Genomic DNA, 26,542 nt, shown 5'->3' with positions numbered 1-26,542 from the left:
ATCCCTCTGCTGTAGTTATAGAGAGTAATCCTATGTTCCTTCAGCCTTCTTTTAGTTAGTTAGGCTCAACAAGCCAAGCTCTTTGAGTCTCCTCTCATAAGGCAGGTTTTCCATCCTCGGATCATCCGAGTAGCCCTTCTCTGTACCGGTTCCAGTTTGAATTCATCCTTCTTAAACATGGGAGACCAGAACGGCACACAGTATTCCAGGTGAGGTCTCACCCGTGCCTTGTATAACGGTACTAAAACCTCCTTATCCCTGCTGGAAATACCTCTCCTGATGTATCCCAAGACCACATTAGCCTTTTCCACAGCCATATCACATTGACGGCTCATAGTCATCCTGTGATCAACCAATACACCCAGGTCTTTCTCCTCCACTGTCACTTCCAACTGCTATGTCCCCAGCTTATAGGAAAAAATTCTTGTTGTTAGTCCCTAAATGCATGACCTTTCACTTTGCACTATTAAATATCATTCCATTTCTATTATTTCAGTTTACAAGGTCATCCAGATCATCTTAATTATATTCTGGTCCTCTTCCATATTGGCAATGCCTCCCAACTTCTTTGTATCATTGGCAAATTTTATTAGCACATTCCCACTTTTTGTGCCAAGGTCATTAATGAAAATGTTAAAAAAGTTTGGTCCCAATACTGATCCCTGAGGAACTCCATGAGGAACCTCCCTCTAGCCTGACAGTTCACCTTTCAGTGTGACCCGTTGTAGTCTCCCCTTTTACCAGTTCCCTTATCTTCCCTTGCTTCCAGATGTTGGAGAACTGGCCATGTTTTTCCTGACATCGCTTGTCTATTTTGTAGTTTGTTAAACATACAAGACTGACAATTCATGAGCCAGTGTTTGGAATGTGTAAAAATATTTGCAAGTCAGGACCGGCTCTCGGCACCGGCAAAGCAGGCACGTGTGGGGGGCGGCGCAATTCCAGGGGCGGCGTTCCAGCCACCCCCCTTTTTATTTATTTCTTTTTTTTGCTTGGGCAGTTGCGCTTTTTTTGCTTGGGGCGGCAAAAAACCTAGCGCCGGCCCTGGTGGGAGTGTCTCCTCTAGGGACATTAGCACCTTTCAGGACCTTCTCCCCAATAGGCAAGGCTGTGCTAAATCCACATCTTTCTATTTGCTTCGCAATTTACATCTTCACAGGGCTGAAAAAATCAGTCGCTACCATTCCCTGTTGCAGCAGGTGAGCGAATGTTAATAACCCACTTTTGGCAGGCACAGAAACTGAGACACAAAGAACTTGACCCTTCACTCACTCAAGACCGTGGTGAAACCCCCATTGACATCAATGCAGGCAAGGTCAGGCCCAGGAGTGGGGGCAGGGAGGAGAGTTATTTCTCCAAGATTTTTTTTTTTTAATATTTATTATTATAAAGAAATTTATTTCACCATGTGACTCTCCACCCATCAGACTATGCAGCTAAAGAGCAGGACTTTGGGGAGGGGGAATCCTCCCCCATCATGGGGCTGGGTCCTAGGAATCCAGCACGGCCTGACTCTCACAGCCAGTTCGCCAGCCTAATTGGGACCAAGGCGCACCCTGTGGTGAAGAGATCCCTCTTTCCTTTCACCATGCACCCCATGGGGTGCTGAAGTGATGTTGCTCAGGGCTCTGTGCTGACCCTTTACATCACAGGTAGCTTTCTCACGTAGGAAGGATGCTGCTTCGCCCTGGTGACAATCCCCGGATCACACCTGAATTGTAAAGAGACAGGACCACCATTCGCTACAGTGGCAGAGCTGAAGCTAATTGTCAGATATTCCTGGCCCCTTGTGCCTGTCCTTAGAGCTGGACCATGCTGCGGCCTGAATGACAGCAATAAATAAATGTAAATACAGCTAAGAGGAGGTGTGTTTGTGTTTCACCTACCTGTTTAAATTGGCAGAAACTGCTCAGCAGAGTCAGTCTGTGGGGACTTCCCAGCTTCTCCTTCCTCAGAGTCAAGCCAGAAAGGCTTTTTTGTTTGTTTTTTGCTTTTTTTCCATTACATATTTCCAGTTTTGTTTCAGGGCATTAAAGTTTTCCCCCAGCTCCTTGATGTTCCTCAGATCTTACAGACTTTAATTTTGAATGATTTTTAATCAGCATTTCATACGCCCCTCTCTGCTGCAGTGAGAGGGTGAATGTGAAAGTGGAAGAGGACAGGAGGAATTCAAAAAAGTCACATGGTTTTGTGATATTTTAAAAAAAACCAACCCAGCTCTTTTTAAAGAAACACACACAATTGTGACAATCCACTTGGGGTCTCAGTCCCTGTTCTTGGCTTGGCTTCTGTGATGCTGGAAGACCAGCTGCCAACTCATGCCAAAGCCCCAGGCCAGTTCACTTGTGCATTAGTATAGATCAAAGTGGTTGTAAATTTATTTGGTGTTTAAACTTCATGAAAACTGTGGGATGTTACGTGCATTGTTTTCACTTATCTGTATCCTGATAGACTGTAATAGAAAACATTTACATTGTATATACCCCTGTAACTAAATAACCCATCAAATGAGAAAGAAATAATCATGCAATGCAAATGAAGCACTTTAGCAGGAAAGTGCTAATTCATGCACATTTGAAGGCAAGCAGTAATGGTGTGCGATGATCAGAGATCAAAGACTCAAAATGGGCTTCTCTCTCTCCACCAGTCAAAGAAAAAGCCCACCTGGTGGTGACACTGTCAGCTTGTTTCCTGTGAAAGGAAGCTATAAGTATGTGTAACCCTTCTGCCAGGTGGATTTGGCAGCAACCAGGGCCAGGTTCAATATCTAGAGGTTCCTTTTCAACAGTACAACACAAAACCGTCTCAAGCCCACACCCAATAACCGGGAAAAATTGCACACCACTCCTGGGTGCCTCTTAGAGGCAATACTTCCCCACTCGCAAACACAGAGTCTGAATGTAATAAAGAAACTTTTAATGAAAGGAGGGAAGTCACCCAACATTAATTAGGGAAAATGCTGCAAGCAGGATTCATCACAAACATAAACCTGTGAGCAGGACGCCCACCCCCACTGAATGGGGCAGTGTCTTTTGCCTCATGTTCTACAACCAAAAGTTCCTTTACTGTGCCCCCCCCCGCTCCCTCACCACACCCCACTCCACTCACAGTGGTTGTCCTTCATCAGTAGGATCCAAGGTTCAGAGGTGCATCTGTGTGAGTTCACCTCCCACCCAGGGAAGAAAGCACCTAGCTTTCTTTGCCATCTGAGCACTTGCTCTGACTGACCGTGTCAGGGTTCCCTCCCCACTCTGAACTCTAGGGTACAGATGTGGGGGCCCGCATGAAAGACCCCCTAAGCTTATTTTTACCAGCTTAGGTTAAAACTTCCCCAAGGCACAAATTCTTTGCCCTTGGAGGGTACGCTGCCACCACCAAGCAATTTAACAAAGAATCAGGGAAAGGACCACCTGGAGTTCCTATTCCCAAAATATTACCCCAAGCCCTTACACCCCCTTTCCTGGGGAGGCTTGAGAATAATATCCTAACCAATTGGTTACAAAGTGATCACAGACCCAACCCTCTGGGTCTTAGGACAATAGAGAAATCAGGTTCTTAAAAGAAGGATTTTGTTTAAAAAAAAAAAGGTAAAAATCACCTCTGTAAAATCAGGATAGAAAATAACTTTACAGGGTAACAAAAGATTCAAAAACACAGCAGAACTTCCTCTAGGCTTAGTTTCAAAGTTACAAAAAACAGGAATAAACCTCCCTCCAGCAAAGGAAAAATTCACAAGCAAAACAAAAGATAATCAAACATGCCTTGCTTGGCTTTTACTTACAATTTTTGTAATATGAGAGACTTTTAGGATGGTTTATAGGAGAAGAAGTTTTCTGACCTGATGCTTCTCTCCTTCCCAAAAGAACACACAAAAACAAAGCCTCCCCTCCCCGCCCCCAAGATTTGAAAGTATCTTCTTTCCCCATTGGTCCTTTTGGTCAGGTGCCAACCAGGCTATTTGAGCTTCTTAACCCCTTACAGGTAAGGAGGAATTCTATCTAGGCTACCCTTTGCTGTATGGTTATGACAGGCCGCCTTGCCAGCTACTCTTCCTCAGTGCCCGGCCACTCCCACCGACCACCTGCTTGCCATTCCCACCAGCCAAGATGCAGGGGCCTGTGCCAGTAGCAGGGATACCCTCAAGGGAATTCTCACCACCCCTAGCCCAAGAAAAAGTCCCCTCTGGCCCTGTCCCTGTCCCTGCCATGCCAACTCTCAATAGGCATGACAGAGTTATAAGACCAGTAAACAAACAAACTTATGAGAATCCATGCAGTTTGTAACATCTGGAGCGGGCTTTGCTGCGATGACAAATTATCTGTGGGGGAGGGGGGTGGGATGTGAGCAGGATCTGAATGAGCTGTCCCTGGTCAGCTAGCTGGGAAGGGGAGAGACTTCAGGAGCAAACTGTATTTACATGAACACACCTACACTGCCTAGATATCCAGCATATAGAGCAGTGTGGCTCAAAATGATCAACTTTGGCTGGTGCTGGGTTACAAATCACTTTAGTACTGAATGAAATGTTGTTGTCTTTACTGTTTGAGTAAAGGGGACCAGAATTGTGCTTAGCCTGTCCCAAATGAGGGGGTCACCCTCAGCTGAAAGGACCTTGTTAAGCCAGGGGCTTGAATGCCAGACCCCTGTGAAAGCAAGAGGGGTAGGGATATGACTGGGCTCCAGTTCTGTGTAAGAGTAATACTCCTCCTTAGTAAACACAATAAATAAATAGCAGTATTTCAGCTAGGTTTTGCACTAAGAGCTATAACTCACATTTGTGGAGTGACATAAGGGCTGACATCTATCTACACAGCCACCATTTACTTAGGAAGGTTCAAAGGTGGCATCTTCAGCTGCCGAACTCAATGTTTCTATTCAACCGGCTGAGTACTCAACATCCTACAGTCAGAGCACATAAATTACAGGACACAATACGTATGACTTTTTTTTTTTTTTAACCTTAGCTCTGCTCCGGTGGAGCTGGGGCATTCATCTGCAAAACAGCAGCAGTGATTTCCTCCCCCTTAAAGAAATTCTTCAGCCAACAGCATCCAGGGAACAGCAGGGCTGGGGGAAGTCAAAGCAGCATCTCTGCTTTCCTCAGCTCAGATGCCACAATATCTCTATTAACCATGTTGCCAAATTGCTGCATCATTGTACCCAGGAACTAGCCACATCCCCAGCAGCATCTCTAGTGATCATAGCTTCCCCAGCACAATTGAATTTCTGCTGCTCATCCCAGGTGGCCTCTTCCAGGCCCCCACAATGGGTCCCCAGATTACCTTCCTCAGCCAGACTGGACAAGTGAACTGAGAGCCTTGTGGACTGGAGTTCTTTGCTTATCCCACAGCCTGTACAGGGCAGGAGCCCCAGCATCCACTCACCCAGGCTGCCCACTTCCACGGGGCTCAGCCCTGACCTCAGAGAGAGAGGAGCTCCATCGAGTCCTTGGCTTCCCTCCTGAAGCTAATGACAAAGGGTGCAGGGCAGACTTCACTGGTTATGTTTGTGTGTGACAGGGACACCTGCCCCACTAGGGACCAGGCTGAGACCCCAGCCCCTTCCACCAGGCCCATGAGCAGCCACACATGGACTTTCAGCCACTGCCCAGGTCAGTGAGGTTTATGCTATTAAACTGACATGGACCAGCTAGGGAAGGGAGGAGCTTTACTTGTTTACTTGTTTACTTTACAGTTCCCTCAGCTTCTTCTCGTAAGTCATGTGCCCCAGCCCCCTAATCATTTTCATTGCCCTCTGCTGGACTCTCTCCAGTTTGCCCACATCCATTACACTGTGTCGATACAGCCTTGTCGCTAAAAGTCAGCGTGTGTGAATGCTCTTTTGCGGTATTTTGATGGCACTTTTACCGACAAAACACTTCCAGCCCCGTGAGCGGCATAAGCTTTGTTGGCAGGAGAGCGTTCCCACCGCCGCTTGTGGTGGCCAAACTTCTGTCTTTCATAGGGGGGCTTTTTTAAGTACCCACAAAAGACAAAAGTTTTGGTGACAACTGTGCAGTGTAGACATACCCTTAGTGTATTAAGCTTCGGCTTGCATATTTTGTTTTATTTTGGTTTGTGACTTTGTTCTGTCTGTTATTACTTAAAACCACTTAAATCCTATTTGGTATACTTAACAAAATCACTTTTGTTTATTGATAAACACAGTGTAAGTCCTTGGTACGGGGTGGGGTGGGGTGCACAAATAGCTGTACATATCTCTCTTTAAGTGATAAAGAGGGCGGACACGTATGAATTTACCCTGTATAAGCTTTATACAGAGTAAGGCAGATTTATCTAGGGTTCAGGCTCCCAGAAAGGCAGTACAATCGGTGCTGGAACAGTCCCTGTGAACTGAAAAGCCCCACGGCTGAGTGAATCTCAGTGTCTAAGGAACTGCAGAGGGGTGTGACCCATTCTCTGAGAATGTGCTGGAGCTAAACTGGAGTGTCTAGCTAGCAAGACAGAGTTGAGGGGCACCCATTTGGGCAGGGGGGTTATTCTCAGTGGTACCCCAGCGCATCAAGTGACAGTTTCAAGGGGATCTCTGTGACCAAATCCATCACACCATCCAGAGGCTCTTTTTCCTTGGGGTCTCTCTCCCCTTCCCACTTTGTTACATCCCCACTCCCGGCTGTAATGCAATAAGATTGGATAAGAAACCCTAGTAATTACACATAATTTCAGTGTGCAATAGCGAAAGGAGCACAGGTATTTCTGAATTAAATTTTAAGGAAAAAATATTTATTTTCAGCTTAACCTTTCCCTGTGTGAAAGCCTGGGAATAACAAGTAGCTTCACCAGCCCATGCCACCTAGAAACCTGCAGGTTGGATGAAAACCCAAATGAATCCATTTCAAGATAATTTTAGGTCTTTATTTTCAAATAATCAAAGTGAGGAGAGTGCACTCTGCCCTAAATTGAATATTGTGAATAAATCTTCAAAATTGAACTACAATAAAAGTGTTAATGCTGCATCCAGGTTAAAACAAAAACGTAGTCGACGTAATGCCAGGTGGTGCGCTTCCCCTCATGACCTGCTCAACTATCTCTTCAAGTAAGTAGCTTCAATTATTAATTTCAAGAAAATAGACTAATCAATCACAATTTTTACAGAGCATTCCAAAAGATGGTGGACTGAACCCAGAGCAATTGGGATGAATTTTCTAGAACAGCTTTATTTTCTTTGTGGTCTAAATCTCACATGACACAAATATATCATCCTTTGTGAACTGATGTATGAGAAGAAAGGTATCCTGATGAATTTTCACCCAATTGCATGGTAAGTCTCTTTAAGTGCCAGGGTCTTTAATACAATCAACTTGATTTGTGATTATTCAGTTAAGCCCATAAAGCACACAAGAACAGCAATACTGAGTCAGACCAATGGTCCATCTAGCCCAGCGTCCTGTCTTCTGACAGTGGCCAATGCCGGGTGCTTCAAAGGGAATGAACAGAGCAGGTAATCGTAGAGGGATCCACCCTCTATTGCCCATTCCCAGCATCTGGCAACAGCAGCTAGGGACACTTAGAGCATGGTGTTGCATCCCTGCCCATCCTGGCTGATAGCCATTAAAGGACCTAACCCCAAAAAACTTATCTAGTTCTTTTTTGAACCCTGTTATAGCTTTGGCCTTCACAACATCCCTCGGCAAAAAAGTTCCAGAGTTTGTGTGTTGTGTGAAGAAATATTTCCTTTCTTTTTGTTTTAAACCTGCTGGCTGTTAATTTCATTTGATGACCCCTAGTTCTTGTGCTATGTGAAGGTGTAAATAACACTTCCTTATTCACTTCCTCCACACCAGGCAAGATTTTATAGAGCTCGATCATCTTCCCCATTAGGCACCTCTTTTCTAAGCTGAAAATTCCCAGTCTTTTTAATCTCTCCTCAGATGGAATCTGTTCCAAAACCCTAATAATTTCTGTTACCCTTCTCTGTACCTTTTCCCATTCTAGTATACCTTTATTGAGCTGGTGCAACCAGGACTACATGCAGTATTAAAAGTGTGGGCACACCATGGATGTACCGTATATAATAAAAGTGGAGGAGTTTAGTTTGACAGACTGTTCAACAAAGCCAATGCCATCAACCTACATGAAAAGGCTGCAAAAGACCAAGCCTCGGGACTGCAACGACACACCGAAAGTCTTATAAGCCAGTCACTGTCAAAGCCAATTTTAGAAGTACTGAATGAGGCTGTTAAGAATGCTGGAGACACAACATAGTTTATGTGAACAAACATGGCTGTCACATCATACTTCCTATTTAAGCAAGAGATACCACAAACTAGAAACTGGAGGCCAATGTTAAGTGCATTGTCACTTGTTAATTCTGAAGCTGGCCACTGGTTCTGACCAAGACCAGCAAATGCTCACTATCTTTCTGCAAGGAACTCAGCTGACTGGCTAGAAGCATGCGGTGCAACAGTGAAAGACTCAGCAGTTGAAAAAGTGAAGGACTCTCTCCCTACATTCAGAAAATGTGCTCACATGGCTGATGAACGCACCGATGGAAATGGGTTCAAGTTTTAAGTCATTGCCTATCTTATCTTGACGTCAGTAGTAGGCCAATGGATGTATTTCTAGATGTTCAGATTATAGAAGACACATCATCTGCATCTCTGACAACCCACATCTTGGAAGAATTAAATGCTTGTAAATTGAACCCCAACGAGATGGCTCTTTGTGCATTTGATGGAGCTGCAAACTTCTCTGGAAGACATGGCTTTGCTCAGAGAAAAGAAGCATAACATAGCCCTAATCGCTCTTATACTCACCGCAGAGGCCTTCTACTCTAACTAGCACTAGTATGAGCTGCAGAATGTTCAAAAGACATTTTTAAAACCATAAATGTAATGTCTTTGTTATACTCCTTTCTTCCAGCAAGAGTCCAAAAGGACTGAAAGTCTTGGAAAAAATAGAAGATACACTGGGATTAACGTTCAGATGAGTCCTACCTGGGAAAACCTGCTGACTTTCTCATGAGTGATCCTTGGCTGTTATCTTAAAATTACTGCAACCATTATTACTGGCTTTGGAAAGTATCTGCTGAGATGGGACAGATTTGAGTGGTGAGGTAGGTGGACTACTTTTGCTACTAAATTCAGATAAAACTATCGCCATTCTTTCTCTTGTAAGTCTACTGTTGCAACCACTTTGGTCATTAAACAATGCCATCCAGGCATCTGCTACAACAGTACTAGATCTCTGTCCAGCAATAGAAGCTACATTTGATTCAATCAGTTGAAAACCTATTGGCAGAAGCAAAGACTTCAGTCTAGAAGTTGACTTACAAAGGCACTTAAGTGAAGTCTTCCTAAGTGAAGAGGACAGAAAGTGTTTGTTAAACCAGCTGAAATAGTACACAGACTTGATTTTTACGAATCTACAACAGTGACTTCTGGATTCTACTCAACCTCTACATAGCTTTTACAGGTGCCTGTCTTATAAAATGCTCACAGTTGAGTGGAGTGAGGCACGACCAGCAGTGGGGCTGCCATGTGCCCAGGACAGAATAGAGAATTTGAACACAGACTGGAATATCATATGACAAACAGATTAAGATTTGACTTCAACTTCTTCTTTATCATCACTAGTGGTTTGACCCACTTTTTGTGCTATGTTTCCCGGGGTGAAAGAAGTAGGAATTCATCTCTTGCTACTCCCAGTCACAAGAGCTACAGTTGAATGTTATTTTCCCTCACTGAATAGAATTTTGTGTTCTGAAAGGAGTCACGTTCTGCCTGATCATGAGCATATCGTGAGGGACTGGAAGTACTGGAAACATGAGAAGTCAGCAAATATGAACTCACTGCACTCAAGAAGTTCATTAACAGAGTTGTGCAAAATTACAAGAAGCCAAGAAGGATGTAGGTATAGTGCTTCATAGAAGGCTTGAGTAGTCACTTTAATTTGTGTGATGATTTTAAAACATGAGTTAAATCTAATAAAATGGTTGTGAAACATTTTTCAATTTTTACTATGGTGCCATACAGCAGCCCCCACAGTAGATTTGCCCACTCTGAATTGGTTCCCGACTGACTGGTAGCAGTCAGGTGTTACAAGCTTCCACAAGGCTATTGCCACTCACTTCTCAACTGTCAGGGCAGCTCTCATCTTGGTATTCCTGCACTTCAGGGCGGAGGAAAGCAACTCACAAAGTTCCATGAAAGTGGCCTTATGCATGCAAAAGTTTCGCAGCCATTAGGAATCATCCCATACCTGACAGGTTTCAGAGTAACAGCCATGTTAGTATGTATTTGCAAAAAGAAAAGGAGGACTTTGATGAAGTGAGCTGTAGCTCACGAAAGCTTATGCTCAAATAAATTGGTTAGTCTCTAAGGTGCCACAAGTACTCCTTTTCTTCATCCCATACCTGCAACACTATGCGGTCCCACCAGTCTGTGCTTGTTTGCTAGGCCCAGAATCGCCGTTCCACTGTATCAACATGCCCCAATGCCACCATGATATGCCAATTGTCACATCCCGTGCTTTCAGGAATGTCTGTGTCCGTGTCCTCGTCACAATCTTCCTCGTGGTGGCAGCTCCTAGCTAGGCTCTGCACATACTGCAGGATAATGTGCGAGGTGTTTGCAATGCTCACAAAAGCAGTGTGCAGCTGAGTGGGCTCCAGGCTTGCTGTGCTAAGGCATCTGCACGGAGAACCTAGGAAAAAAGGAGCGAAACGATGGTTTGCCATTGCTCTCTAGGAGGGAGGAAGGGAGGAGAGGAGACTAACATGTACCCAAAACCACCCGCGACAATGTTTTTGCTCCATCAGGCATTGGGAGCTTAACCCAGAATTCCAGTGGGCAGCGGGGACTGTGGGATAGCTACCCATGGTGCACCACTCTGAGAGTCGATACTAGCCACGTTATTGAGGACACACTCCACCAACCTAATGCGCTTAGTGGGGTCATGCATGATCGGCTGTATAAAATCAGTTGCTAAAGATTGTCTTCTATAAAATCGACCTAATTTCGTAGTGTAGACATGCCCTTATACTGAACACATCTGGTGTGAGGGTATCTGTCTTAGAAGGAACCTCTGTAGCCAATCCATATCTGGGATAGATGCCTGTTACGATGTCAGAAATAAACTAGTGCCAGAGGAGAACGGAAACTGAAGGAAGAAAGCAACAGACATGTAAATAGAAGGGAAAAAAACCAACAAAGTTTGCAGGATCTCATCAGCATGCCACTTTTAAATGCCCCAGAGAACTTCAGCTTTGACAAACCTTCAGAATGGACAGACTAGAAACATATTTTGCAAGATTGTACATTGAAACAAACTCCACAAGGAAACTGGACCTATACAAGTATCTTCTTTAATTTATGCTATGGAGAAGCAGGCAGAACATAGCCTTAAATCCTTTGACTTTACTGAAAACAGTCACAAAGATGACTACGAAAGGGTTCTATCTTTGCTGCATACTTTATACTGCAGAGAAACATGATTTATGAAAGAGCATGTTTCCACCAGAGAATTCAAGCACCAAGGGACAATATTGACTGTTTTATAAGAGTTCTGCATACGTTGGCTGAAAACTGTCATGTTGAAACTAATCAAGCAGCAGAACAAAAGGCAGGACAAACTTGAAACCCGCAAAACTAGCTTAGAAGCTGCAAACAGAAACTTGAATGCTAAAAGTCTATCATAAAATGCCAGAGGTAAGGAGACAGAACTTCCAACTAAGAGGGACAAATTCCAGCCTACATGTACAAGGTGTGGTAAAAGTCATAGCCTGAGAGATGCATATCAACCCAGAGGTGGAAGGTGTAATAAATGCACAGAATATTAACAATTTTGCAGCTGCTTCCTGCACCAGTGCAGTCAGAGGTTTGACTAACATTACAGAGAATCAAGAGCCATTGTTTCTGGGATCTTTCACTTGTGACAACACAGAATCTGCCTGGAGAGTAAAACTGGATATTTATAGCAAGACTATTGACTTAAAAATTGATTCAGAAGCTGATGTCACAGCCATTTCAGAAGGGACTTACATTCAGCCCCTCCCAGAGCTGAAGTCAGCTGACACAGCTCTGATTAGCTCTGGAGGGATTCTGAACTGCGTGGACAAGTTCACCATAGAAACAATTTACAAAGACAAAGGCTATGCATTCAGAGTGAATGTGTTCAACAGATTGAAGACCAAGAACCTTCTGAGCTGCACTTTGGCAGTCAGGATGAGCCCAATGAGAAAGAACTCAATGGACGATTTAATGATAGTTAACTTTTGAATGGAGATCCAGTCTAAATCAAGTGGAGACAATACAGAAACAACGTACAAAAATCCCTATCAGAGAGACTAGTCTTGGAATAGACGGGCTGCAGATTTGTGCAAATTCAAAGGATATTATTACCTGGTTATCATGGACTACTTTCCAGGTATATAGAAATGATGGAAGGTAATACCGATGGTGAGCGTTCAGCTGTTGTGACCTGCACAGTTTGTGCCATGTTTGTCTTTCTGCCACAGGACAGAAGTGACTTTGTCTGTACAAAGTGCAAGCTGGTCTCCATATTGAAAGAGAAGGTTCAAGATCTGGAGAAACAAGTATCGACCCTGTGTTGGGTAAGAGAAATGGAAGATTTCCTGGACAGACGTCAGGATATGCTTCTACGGACACAAGGTTCTGAAGATTCAGAGCAGGCTGCACAGCGGGGACAGGAGGATGGTAAAGAAAATTGGCAGCATGTGACCGCCAGAAGAAGAAAGGGGAGCGTCCATGTACCAGCAATGCAGATACAGGTAAGTAACCGTTTTCATGTTCTCTCCAGAGTTACTAACACGGAGAGTGGACTAGATGATACATCTGAGGGAAGGGAACAGAAGGAGACTCCGCCGATTGGAAGGCATGAGATGCACTGTCCTAGGGATGGGGGTTCCACGACCACCACTCCCAAGAGAAGGAGGTGGGTGGTGGTGGTCAGGGACTCTCTCCTCAGGGGGACTGAGTCATCTATCTGTCCTCCCAACCAACTTTGCCTCAGTCTTTAATAAGACTAAAGAGGATCTTAGGGATAATGGTAGCATGATAAATGGGAATGAGGATATGGAGGTAGACATCACCATATCTGAGGTAGAAGCGAAACTCAAACAGCTTAATGGGACTAAATCGGGGGGCCCAGATAATCTTCATCCAAGAATATTAAAAGAATTGGCACAAGAAATTGCAAGCCCATTAGCAAGAATTTTTAATGAATCTGTAAACTCAGGGGTTGTACCGTATGATTGGAGAATTGCTAACATAGTTCCTATTTTTAAGAAAGGGAAAAAAAGTGATCCAAGTAATTATAGGCCTGTTAATTTGACATCTGTAGTATGCAAGGTCTTGGAAAAAATTTTGAAGGAGAAGGTAGTTAAGGACATTGAAGTCAATGGTAAATGGGACAAAATACAACATGGTTTTACAAAAGGTAGATCGTGCCAAACCAACCTGATCTCCTTCTTTGAGAGAGTAACAGATTTTTTAGATAAAGGAAACGCAGTGGATCTAATTTACTTAGATTTTAGTAAGGCGTTTGATACTGTGCCACATGGGGAATTATTAGTTAAATTGGATAAGATGGGCATCAATAGGAAAATTGAAAGGTGGATAGGGAATTGGTTAAAGGGGAGACTACAACGGGTCCTACTGAAAGGTGAACTGTCAAGTTGGAGGGAGGTTACCAGTGGAGTTCCTCAAGGATCAGTTTTGGGACCAATCTTATTTAATCTTTTTATTACTGACCTGGGCACAAAAAGTGGGAGTGTGCTAATAAAGTTTGCAGATGATACAAAGCTGGGAGGTATTGCTAATTTAGAGAAAGACAGGGATACCCTACAGGAGGATCTGGATGACCTTGTAAACTGGAGTAATAGGAATAGGATGAAATTGAATAGTGAGAAGTGTAAGGTCATGCATTTAGGGATTAATAACAAGAATTTTAGTTATAAGCTAGGGACGCATCAACTAGAAGTAACGGAGGAGGAAAAGGACCTTGGAGTATTGGTTGATCATAGGATGACTATGAGCTGCCAATGTGATATGGCTGTGAAAAAAGCTAATGTCGTCTTGGGATGCATCAGGAGAGGTATTTCCAGTAGGGATAAGGAGGTTTTAGTACCGTTATATAAGGCACTGGTGAGACCTCACCTGGAATACTGTGTGCAGTTCTGGTCTCCCATGTTTAAGAAGGATGAATTCAAACTGGAACAGGTACAGAGAAGGGCTACTAGGATGATCCGAGGAATGGAAAATTTGTCTTATGAAAGGAGACTCAGGGAGCTTGGCTTGTTTAGCCTAACTAAAAGAAGGTTGAGGGGAGATATGATTGCTCTCTATAAATATATCAGAAGGATAAATACCAGAGAGGGAGAGGAATTATTTAAACTTAGTACCAATGTGGACACAAGAACAAATGGATATAAACTGGCCACTAGGAAATTTAGATTAGAAATTAGACGAAGGTTTCTAACCATCAGAGGAGTGAAGTTTTGGAATAGCCTTCCGAGGGAAGTAGTGGGGGCAAAAGATCTATCTTGCTTTAAGATTAAACTCGATAAGTTTATGGAGGAGATGGTATGATGGGATAACATGGTTTTGGTAATTAAATATTCATGGTAAATAGGCCCAATGGACTGTGATGGGTTTTTAGATGGGGTAAGATCCAAGTTACCTGGGAAAGAATTTTCTGTAGTATCTGGCTGATGAATCTTGCCCATATGCTCAGGGTTTAGCTGATCGCCATATTTGGGGTCGGGAAGGAATTTTCCTCCAGGGCAGATTGGAAGGCCCTGGAGGTTTTTCGCCTTCCTCTGTAGCATGGGGCACGGGTCACTTGCTGGAGGATTCTCTGCTCCTTGAGGTCTTCAAACTACAATTTGAGGACTTCAATAGCACAGATATAGGTGTGAGGTCTTTTTTAGGAGTGGTGGGTGAAATTCTGTGGCCTGCATTGTGCAGGAGGTCAGACTAGATGATCATAATGGTCCCTTCTGACCTAAATATCTATGAATCTATGAAAGTCTGCTGCTTGCCAGGAGCCAGAATTCACGATGTGAGGGAGAGACTGCCGAGACTCATCAAGTCCTCGGATCGCTGCCCCTTCCTGCTTCTCCATGTGGGCACCAATGATACTGCCAAGAATGACCTTGAGCAGATCACTGCAGACTACGTGGCTCTGGGAAGAAGGATAAAGGAGTTTGAGGTGCAAGTGGTCTTCTCGTCCATCCTCCCCGTTGAAGGAAAAGACCCGGTTAGAGACCGTTGAACCGTGGAAGTCAACGAATGGCTACACAGGTGGTGTCGGAGAGAAGGCTTTGGATTCTTTGACCATGGGATGGTGTTCCAAGAAGGAGGTGTGCTAGGCAGAGACGGGCTCCACCTAATGAAGAGGAGGAAGAGCATCTATGCAAGCAGGCTGGCTAACCTAGTGAGGAGGGCTTTAAACTAGGTTCACCGGGGGAAGGAGACCAAAGCCCTGAGGTAAGTGAGGAAGTGGGATACCAGGAAGAAGCAAGAGCAGGAGAGTGCGAGAGGGGAGGGCTCCTGCCTTATACTGAGAAAGCAGGACGATCAGCGAGTTATCTTAAGTGCCTATACACAAATGCAAGAAGCCTGGGAAACAAGCAGGGAGAACTGGAAGTCCTGGCACAGTCAAGGAATTATGATGTGATTGGAATAACAGAGACTTGGTGGGATAACTCACATGACTGGAGTACTGTCATGGATGGATATAAACTGTTCAGGAAGGACAGGCAGGGCAGAAAAGGTGGGGGAGTTGCACTGTATGTAAAAGAGCAGTACGACTGCTCAGAGCTCTGGTATGAACCTGCAGAAAAACCTGAGAGTCTCTGGATTAAGTTTAGAAGTGTGAGCAACAAGGGTGATGTCGTGGTGGGAGTCTGCAATAGACCACCGGACCAGGGGGATGAGGTGGATGAGGCTTTCTTCAGGCATCTAAATGAAGTTACTAGATCCCAGGGCCTGGTTCTCATGGGGGACTTCAATCACCCTAATATCTGCTGGGAGAGCAACTCAGCAGTGCACAGAGAATCCAGGAAGTTTTTGGAGAGGGTAGGGGACAATTTCCTGGTGCAAATGCTGGAGGAACCAACTAGGAGCAGAGCTCTTCTTGACCTGCTGCTCACAAACCGGGAAGAATTAGTAGGGGAAGGAAAAGTGGATGGGAACCTGGGAGGCAGTGACCATGAGATGGTCGAGTTCAGGATCGTGACACAAGGAAGAAAGGAGAGCAGCAGAATACGTGGAAGCATGGGGCCCAGGACAGCCCGGAGGGTTAGCAGGGGACTGGCACCAGCAGCAGGGGTCGGGCCTGACCCCGCAGTCACCAGCGGGAAGCAGGGTGACCTGGCCCCAGCCTGCTCCAGTCCGCCGTCTCCCAGCATCGCTCGGAGAAGGGGGCTTGGGGGAAGGGTGGAATGGGGGCAGGGGTGGGGCGGGGGCAGAGCAGGGACAGAAGCTTGGGGAGGTGCAGGGGGGTGGAGCAGGGGCAGGAAGAGGGAGGGGCAGGGTCTGGCATGGAGTGGGGGTTGTCACAGGCCCCGCACCCCCCCAGGGATGGCCCTGGTAGCATTAACCAGGTAACCTATCCTCCCAGCGTCTGCATATTCACATCACCATAATTTGGGGCACCACCGGGACAGCAGGTGAGGGATGGCCCTGGGTGTTGCAGACTCCGGTGAGGTGAGGATGCAGGGTGCTCCTGCTCATTGTCAGGCCGGTCTGGAGCTGTCTCCCAACCCCAGGGCTGCACATATGCAAGAAGCCCATCTCCCCTCTTAGGGTCAACCTGATGCCCTCACCCCCGGGACTGAGTCCTTCTCCAGCCCCCTTTCCTGAAGGGCTGTAATGTGGGCTCTGTGGGTTGAGAAAATCCTCCCTCTGTCCAGGTGTCCCTGATACCAGCAGCATTCTTTCCGCTGCTTCCGTTGTGCTGCCAGGCAAGGGGAAGACACCCCCCAGCCCCAGCCAGCCAGGTCATTTCCATCTTCACATAGATGCCTGTTCAGCATGAAGGCTCCTTGGATTCAAATCCTTGGCTGTTACAGAGGCAGGGGCTGAATTTTGCCTTAAAGAGATACCGTCCTTTTCCACAAGTATGTCAAAATGGATGCCTGGTGAATCCCAACCCCTGCTCCCCCAGGGATCAGATGTGCCTGAGCCCAGCAAGGTAAAACAGGACATAGGCACTGGGGCCTGGAGGGAGAGCCCGTCTGCCACCACCCCATGTCCCCAAGGGGTTGGCTGTGTGACTGCTTTCCTCTGAACGGTCTGCGACACCGTCCACTCTCTGAGTCTGAGTTCCAGGCTGCTTGCCTGGCGGGGTGGGGGGGGTGGGGGAAGTAGAGGCTGAGTCAGCCCCCCTGTGTGGGGCATCCATCCCCAAGTGACCAGCATGAGGACATGCCTGTGCTCACAACATGACTCGCCAGGGTGCTGCCTGGGCACACTCACTTGCTGAGAGGGTTGGTCAGGGCTTTGGTTCTCTCCCACTGGAGCTTTCCTAGACAATTTTCCGTCTTCTTTAAAAGGCCTTTCCCTGTTTTCCTTTCCTGGGGCCCCCTCTAAGCCACCATCCCTGGTGCTCTCTTGGGCCAGGGCTATGCTTTCCTCAACTGCAAAACTCTGGCTGTGAACAACTGGAACAGCTTGTTCAGTGGCAGGCACCTCTTCCACCCCTTTGTCTCTGAGGGCACGGGGCAGACTGCCTTCTGCTGCGCTGCAGGAGTTCATCTCCCCACCTCCTTTTGCTGCTGGAGACACGCTGCTTCTTTCCACTGCCGGGGTGTCAAAGAGACTTTTTCTGTCGCTCTGAGTAGCTTCTGGGATTTCCCCCCTTCTCCCTGGGATCTCAGCACAAAGATGCACTTTGGCTGCAAGTGACCACATCCACACCATTAGTCACATCAAAAAATAATTCCCAATAAGCATCTCAGCGGGGATGTCATCCACCGCCCCCACTTGTCAATCACTTCGTAAACCATCTTCTTCTTTGTGCGCCATGGCTAAAGGTACAATACTCCTAGATTGTCTTCTTAACACAAGCTCTGCCATTGCGCCAGGCAACGGGTCAGATTTTGGAAACACGCTCGACATAACCAGAGAAATTTGTGTCCCTGTAACTTTCCATCCCATGTCTACTCTGTCATTGATTTCCCTCTCTCTCGCTCTGCAGAGCCAAGCCTCTCAAAGCCTTTCAAGTAATCTTCGGGTGCTTCAGGGGTGTCTGTGCTGAGGACAGCTGAAATAATGTGAACTGGCTGAGGCTTGGTTTTTCTCAGCTCAGGGCCCTGATTTGTCTGGTGCTCTGGGTAGTTCCTCTGATCACAATTCCTCAGGCTCTTCCTTGACAGGAGATTTATCGTGGGAATTCCTAGGAGAGCAGGGGCAGCGAGTTATAGTCCCTTGTGGAACCCGGGCTTCAGAAATATTCAGGGCTTAGGGCCCTGCTCCAACAATGTTTGGATCTGGGTCTCTCCCCCGGCCCTGCCTGGAGCGGCCCCTGGTCCAGAGCATCCGCCCCCAGCCCCCACCTGCCCCCCCGAGCCCCCTGGCTGAGTGAAAGCGGCGCGTCTCGCCCTGGGCTCCGCTGCCGGCAGCTCCAGACCCGCACAAGAGCACCTGGGAAGGGGGAGTGGGAGGGGGCACACACATGCTTGGCAGCCCTCTCCCCCGCTCCCCTCTCCCGGCACCAGATGCCGAGGGGCCTTCTGGCGGGAGACATCTGGAGTGGACCCGCTTGACTCACCTCAGCAGCCGCTGGGGCTTCGGTGAGTGTTTAACCCTCTGATCCACCCACCCACCCCTCTGCAAACACTGGGCAAGGGGCAGCCCTGTCCCCAGCCCCAGTAAGGCTATGAGGAGGGGGAGCAGGGGAGGAAGGAAGCCACATGTGATGGCAGTCCCCTCCCCACAACACCCATCACCCCCTCCCAGAGCCCACACCCCTCTCTGGCCCCCAAACTCCCTCTCAGAGCCTGCACCCCCAGTCTAGAGCCTGCACCCCAACTCCATCCCAGAGCCTGCATCCCTCACCCCCTTCTGCACCCCCAGGCCCTGCCCGAGTCCAGAGCCTGCACCCAGCACCCAAACTCCATCCCACAGCCTGCACCCCCACCCCCTTCCCACCCCCGCCTCCTGCACCCAAACTCCCTCCCAGAGCCTGCACCCCCATCCCCTTCCCACACCCCCCTCCTGCACCCAAACTCCCTCCTACACCCCACCCCTTACCCCAGCCCAGAGCCTACAACCAAACTCCATTCCAGAGCCTGCATCCCCTCCCCCGCAGCCCCTCCCCCGCAGCCCCTCCCATCCCCAAACTCCCTCCCAGAGCCTGCACCCCTCCACCCAACCTGCACCCCCACCCTGTGCCCCAGCCCGGAGCCTGCACCCAGCACCCAAACTCCATCCCAGAGCCTGTATCCCAGACTCCATCCTAGAGCCAACCTCTCAACCGTCCTACACCACAATTCCCTGCCCCAACCCAGGGCCTGCACCCCAGACCTCCTCCCCCAACCCGAACTCCCTCACAGAGCCTTCGGCAGGTTGGGGGTGGAGTTTGGAGGGCGGGGGCAGCCTCTGAGTGTTCTGGGCACCACCAAAATTTCTAAAAAACTTGCCCCCCCGTAAGAGAGGAATGATTCTGGGGAAGTCAGTGCCTAACCTCCCAATCCTGCTCCTTTGTCTTTGTTTAATGAGCAAATTGAGGATAAAAGCATTGTACTCAATACTTGAAGTGTCCATACAATCTCTGTGCGCATTGGATTTGAAAAGTTGTCCTTCTTCGTCTGTACACCACCAGTGTCCATTTTAAATCAATAGATGCACAATGACCCATGGGCTACTTCCCTAGGATACACAGGGTCACAAACATCATGGCGAAGAGGACAGATTACTAACTCACCACGAAAAGAAAAGGAGGACTTGTGGCACCTTAGAGACTAACCCATTTATTTGAGCATGAGCTTTCGTGAGCTACAGCTCACTTCATCGGATGCATACCGTGGAAACTGCAGCAGGCTTTATATATACACAGAGAATATGAAACAATACCTCCTCCCACCCCACTGTCCTGCTGGTAATAGCTTATCTAAAGTGATCATCAGGTGGGCCATTTCCAGCACAAATCCAGGTTTTCTCACCCTCCACCCCCGCACACAAATTCACTCTCCTGCTGGTGATAGCCCATCCAAAGTGACCACTCTTTACACAATGTGCATGATCATCAAGTTGGGCTATTTCCTGCACAAATCCAGGTTCTCTCACCCCCTCACCCCCCTCCCAAAAACCACACACACAAACTCACTCTCCTGCTGGTAATAGCTCATCCAAACTGACCACTCTCCAAGTTTAAATCCAAGTTAAACCAGAACATCTGGGGGGGGGGGGGTAGGAAAAAACAAGAGGAAACAGGCTACCTTGCATAATGACTTAGCCACTCCCAGTCTCTCTTTAAGCCTAAATTAATAGTATCCAATTTGCAAATGAATTCCAGTTCAGCAGTTTCTCGCTGGAGCCTGGATTGAAGTTTTTCTGCTGCAAGGCAGCGACCGTCATGTCTGTGATCGCGTGACCAGAGACTGAACTCCTCCCGGGGGGTTCCAGCCGCCTGCCATCACCTGCCAGCGGCCCGGGCCGCGGGAGCGGCCCCCGCCTCCCGGGCAGGCCACGGGCCCGGCCGCCCCGCGGGCTCTGCAGGGGACCCCGGCCCGGAGGCGCGGCTCCGCCCGGGATGGGCCCGGCAGCGTCAGGGCGGCCCGACCGGCCCGAGGCTTTTCCTGGGACCAGCCCGGGCGGGGCGGGGCGGGGCGGGGCGGGAGAGCCGCGCTCCGGGCAGCCGGCCCCGGGGAGACCTTGCCGCGCCCCGCCCCGCCCCCCAGCGGCCGCCCCGGGAGCCCAGCACCGAGCGGGCCTCGCCCGGAGAGCGGGACGGCCGGCTCGGGCCGCGGCCACGGCGTGCGCGCCGCGATGGCTGATGGGAAATGGAGGGTCACCCGCGGGGCCCGGTCCGAAGGTGGGGGCAGCGTCGCGCGCTGTGACATCATCTCGGCGCGACAGCGACGGGGCGGGAGCGGAGCCTGCGGGGTGACGTACGTGCGCACGCTGCGTCTCCCAGCGTGCCCGGGGCCGCGCGGTGGCTGACGGGAGTAGTCCCCACGCAGCGACTTCCCGCGGGGGCCGATGGGAAAAGCGGCCGCGAGACGCGGGCGCGCACGGCGCAGGCGCGCTACGGCTCGGCCCCGACAGCGCAGCGACGCCCCCTGAGGCCGGCGGGACTCGACCCGCTGCCGCGCTACGGCGGCCCGTGAGGCCCCGGTCCGGGGGGTTCAGCCGGCGGGAGCGGGAGCGGGGGGAGGAGCCCGGCCGGGCCTGGCAGCGCCGCCCCTCCGCCAGGTAGCCGCGCGCCGGCCGCGAGCGGGGGCCGGGCTCGGGGCCGCCCTGAGCCGGCGGCGGGAGCGGGGGGGCCGGGGCCGGCGGGGGGAGCGGGGCCAGCCACGGGGGGGGGCGCAGCATAAAACCAGCAGCTTTGAATTCCCGACCCCCCCCCCACCCAGAGACCCACCGACGAGACAGAGACCCCCACACACAGAGAGACCCCCACGCCCCCCCCAGAGACAGAGACCCCCCCACGCACAGAGAGACCCCCACACACACCCCACACAGACCCAGAGACCCCCCCACACACCCACGAGACAGACCCCCCCACACACACAGAGACCCACCGACGAGACAGACCCCCCACACAGAGAGACCCCCACGCCCCCCCACAGACCCAGAGACAGAGACCCCCCCCACACACAAAGACCCACCAACGAGACAGACCCCCCCACACAGAGAGACCCCCACCCCCCCCAGAGACAGACCCCCCCACACACAGAGACCCACCGACGAGACAGAGACCCCCACACACAGAGAGACCCCCACGCCCCCCCCAGAGTCAGAGACCCCCACACACACCCACGAGACACAGACCCCCCACGCCCCCCAGAGACACAGACCCCCCACACCCAGAGACCCACCGACGAGACAGACCCCCCCACGCACAGAGACCCACCGACGAGACAGACCCCCCCACGCACAGAGAGACCCCCACACACACCCCACACAGACCGAGACCCCCCCACACACCCACGAGACACACCCACGAGACACACCCACGAGACAGACCCCCCCACACACACAGAGACCCACCGACGAGACAGACCCCCCACACAGAGAGACCCCCACGCCCCCCCACAGACCCAGAGACAGAGACCCCCCACACACACAAAGACCCACCAACGAGACAGACCCCCCCACACAGAGAGACCCCCACCCCCCCCAGAGACAGACCCCCCCACACACAGAGACCCACCGACGAGACAGACCCCCCCACGCACAGAGACCCCCACGCCCCCCCAGAGACAGAGACCCCCCCCACACACAAAGACCCACCAACGAGACAGACCCCCCCACGCAGAGAGACCCCCACCCCCCCAGAGACAGACCCCCCCACACACAGAGACCCACCGACGAGACAGACCCCCCTACGCACAGAGACCCCCACACCCCCCCCAGAGACAGACCCCCCCCACACACAGAGAGACCCCCCCACACACAGAGACCCACCGACGAGACAGACCCCCCCCACACAGAGAGACCCCCACGCCCCCCCAGAGACAGAGACCCCCCACACACACAGAGACCCACCAACGAGACAGACCCCCCACACAGAGAGACCCCACACCCCCCCACAGACCCAGAGACAGAGACCCCACACACACACAGAGACCCACCGACGAAACAGACCCCCCCACGCACAGAGACCCCCCCACACACACACCCCACACAGACCCAGAGACCCCCACACACACCCACGAGACAGACCCCCCCACACACACAGAGACCCACCCACAGAGAGATTCCCTCACACACAGACCCAGAGACCCTGAGACAGAGACCCCCCCACACACAGAGACCCACCGACGAGACAGACCCCCCCACACAGAGAGACCCACCCACAGAGAGATCCCCTCACACACAGACCCAGAGACCCTGAGACAGAGACCCCCCCACACACAGAGACCCACCGACGAGACAGACCCCCCACACAGAGAGACCCACCCACAGAGAGATCCCCTCACACACAGACCCAGAGACCCTGAGACAGAGACCCCCACACACACACAGAGACCCACCGACGAGACAGACCCCCCACACAGAGAGACCCCCACGACCCCCCCACAGACCCAGAGACAGAGACCCCCCCACACACCCACGAGACAGACCCCCCCACACAGAGAGACCCCCACACCCCCCCAGAGACAGACCCCCACACACACACACAGACCCACCGACGAAACAGACCCCCCCCACGCACAGAGACCCCCCACACACACACACACCCCACACAGACCCAGAGACCCCCCCACACACACAGAGACCTGCACACACGTCCTGTGAACCGGGAGTTCTCGGCTATTTCTTAAACCGCGGGCAATTAGCAGCAAGATTTGAGGAGTCCCTGAACTAGTTAATATCCAAGAATAACAATTACTGCAACCCAATCAAGTAATTTTCATAGTGTGTACATATAGACACACACACACACATATATATTGGGGCTGTCAAGCGATTAAAAAAAAACACAATTGTGCGGTTGTACAACAATAGAATACCATTTACTTTAAATATTTGGCATGCTTACATTTTCAAATATATTAATTTTAATTACAACACAATACAAAGTGTACAGCCCTCAATTTATATTTATTTTTGATTACAAATATTTGCTCTGTAAAAAACAAAAAAATTGTAAAGATTCTTAAACCTTGGGCCGAGCGCTGTTGCTGTTTTTAGAAATCTCACATTGGTACCTTCTTTGCGTTTTGTCAAATCTGCTGTGGAAGTGTTCTTAAAACGAATATGTGCTGGATCATCATCCAAGACTGCAGTAACATGAAACATATGCAGAATGCAGGTAAAATAGAGCAGGAGACCTACAATTCTCCCCCCAAGGAGTACAGTCACAAATTTAATTGATGTATTATTTTGTTAACGAGCATCATCAGCATGGAAGTATGTCCTCTGGAATGGTGGCCGAAGCATGAAGGGGCATATGAATGTTTAGCATATCTGGCATATCTTGCAACGCCGGCTACCAAAGTGCCATGTGAACGCCTGTTCTCACTTTCAGGTGACATTGTAAATAAGAAGCAGGCAACAGTATCTCCCGTCAGTTGTAAACGAACTTTTGTCTTAGCGATTGGCAGAATAAGAAGTAGGACTGAGTGGACTTGTAGGCGCTAAAGTTTTCAACTGTTTTGCTTTTGAGTGCAGTTATGCAACCAAAAAAAAAACAAACTGCATTTGTTACACTTTCACAATAAAGAGTTTGCACTTTAGTACTTGTATGAGGTGAATTGAAAAATACTATTTTTTTGTTTTATCATTTTTACAGAGCATATATTTGTAATAAAAAATAATAATATAAAGTGAGCACTCTGCACTTTGTATTCTGTGTTGTAATTGAAATCAGTATTGAAAATGTATCAAAATATATATAATAAATTGCAATTGGTATTCTATTGTTATAAGTGTGATTAATCGCGATTGATTTTTTTGAGTTAATCGTGTGAGATAACTGTGATTGACAGCCTTAACGTACATATATAAAATAATACCAAATCCTCAGAACACCAATATAATGGGGAAACTAATTCTTACCTTAAAATGACAAGTGATTTTATGTACTCATGTGGCACTTGTTGGCATTGCCCTAGCAACAAAGCTATTGAAACAGAAAAGCAAGCAGGGTGCGGCAGTGAGGCTGATGCCTAGCAGGGCTACCAGGGGGGAAAAAAAATCTTTTCATTTTGCCTGTGCTCCTAAGAGGTTGAAAGTTACCTAAACCCCAAAGCATAAAAGTGGGAGTGGGGGCAGGTGCTTTCAAACTTCCATTCCCAGGATCGCCATGGCACATGGGTCATGAGAGAGAGAGTCTACAGGGGCCAGGGCAGGGCTTGCAACTAAACTCCCATGTTTCCATGTTTCCCTCAGGATTTTCAAACTACACTGGACCCTCACTAGAATGTGGGATTTGGGATCCATGCCAAATCCCGCATTCTAGGGGGTACTGCGTTACAGTGGGGACCGCGTTACAATGAAAGTTAATGACGGTTACTAAATTTGGGATCCGCAACCATGTTCTATCAGAATTTGTGTTATATAGACGCGTGTTCTAGCGAGGGTCCGGTGTATAACTTTCAGGTTCTCGTCTCTGTCAACTCAGGCTATGTCTACCCTATAGGATTTACAGCGGCACAGCTGCTGTGGGCTAGCCCCTTGTTCTGTGTTTGGGAGTGGCAGGGGATTCATTCATGGTCTTTTTCCTCTTTCAGGTGCTTTCAAGGGTCATCATGGTGCACCTTGGTAAGTGCAGACAGGGCTTGTTAAGGGTTGCGCGCACACCATGTTGTACTGACAGACCCCAGTTTCTGCATCCCTCTAAATCAATCACAGTTAGTGGAGAATGTGCAGCCTTCACCGCTGAACTCTCTTAAGGGTTGGTAGAGCAAATCTGTCATCTTTATTGTAAATAAATTGCTGTAAGACCTCAATCTCCTGGCCAGGTACAGACTTCGATTCCATCATGAAGAATAATCTATTGTTGCTGCGTAAGGGAAGGTTACAGCAGTTTTCTTGATTTTTAAATGAAACCAAGCTTTTCTCTAAGGCCTTTGGAATTTTTTGGCTCGATGTCTATACGCATCTGTTTATAATCAAATCTATTGTGACACCTGTTGATCTTCCCTTCAGCTCATCTCCTTATGAAAAATTATCATGGAGGACACGTAGCTATCCGATTGGCTCTTGGTGGTTGTGCCAACAGACCCTTCTTCCGTATAGTGGCCGCATATAACAAGCGAGCACGGGACAGCAAGTATTTGGAGCAAGTGGGCTGCTATGACCCACTCCCAAATAGCCACAATGAAAAGCTTGTTGGCTTGAACATCGAGAGAATCAAACACTGGATTGGTTGTGGAGCACATGTCACAAAACCGGTTGAAAAACTTCTAGGTAACTCAGTGTGTTTTCCAATCTCAACTATTTGCTTATTTCTCTTCAAAGACCATAGGTTTTCCTTGGTGATCCTCCGCATACTTGGAGTACCAAAGACTCTTTCTTCATTTCTTTGCATGAATTCTTGAGAATATGTATATATGCAATCACCCTTCTTTTGGCCACAGGAAATGGGATGCTTCAGAGTAGCAGCCTTGTTAGTCTGTATCCGGAAAAAGAACGGGAGGACTTGTGGCACCTTAGAGACTAACAAATTCATTTGAGCATAAGCTTTCGTGGGCTACAGCTCACTTCATCAGATGAATAGAATGGAACATATAGTAAGAAGATCTATATACACGTACAGAGAATCATGAAAAGGTGGGAGTTGCCATACAAACTGTAAGAGGCTAATTAAGATGAGCTATAATTTGTTAGTCTCTAAGGTGTCACACGTACGCCTGTTCTTTTTGAGGAAATGGGAACGGGTCTCAT

General features: G+C 48.8%; 1 protein-coding gene and 1 long non-coding RNA gene across 7 annotated transcripts in view; one reads left to right on the top strand and one right to left on the bottom strand.

Moving 5' to 3' along the window:
- LOC311528157 (butyrophilin subfamily 2 member A2-like) overlaps positions 1–21,039 on the bottom strand; it is a 66,092-nt gene extending 45,053 nt beyond the window's left edge. For 2 of the 6 annotated variants that reach the window (XM_084642851.1, XM_084642855.1), the window contains exons 1-2: positions 20,425–21,039; positions 10,375–10,664 (exon numbers count right to left, since the gene is read on the bottom strand). Coding sequence is in view for 1 of the 6 variants with exons in the window: in XM_084642850.1 (XP_084498976.1) it covers positions 20,425–20,431 (7 nt within the window). In the remaining 5 variants the exon portion in view is untranslated. The other 4 variants (XM_084642852.1, XM_084642853.1, XM_084642850.1 and 1 more) reach the window with 4 other exon arrangements.
- Positions 21,040–21,161: 122 nt separating this feature from the next.
- Positions 21,162–25,911, top strand: LOC311528165. The gene is made up of 3 exons (XR_014713528.1): positions 21,162–21,400; positions 25,387–25,417; positions 25,805–25,911. It is a non-coding gene; the product is annotated as an uncharacterized lncRNA (long non-coding RNA).
- The last annotated feature ends 631 nt before the right edge of the window (positions 25,912–26,542 follow it).

The sequence above is a fragment of the Lepidochelys olivacea genome (assembly GCF_965140295.1).
Source record: "Lepidochelys olivacea isolate rLepOli2 genome assembly, chromosome: 11".
NCBI lineage: Eukaryota > Metazoa > Chordata > Testudines > Cheloniidae > Lepidochelys > Lepidochelys olivacea.
This window is presented reverse-complemented; position numbering and strand designations above follow the sequence as displayed.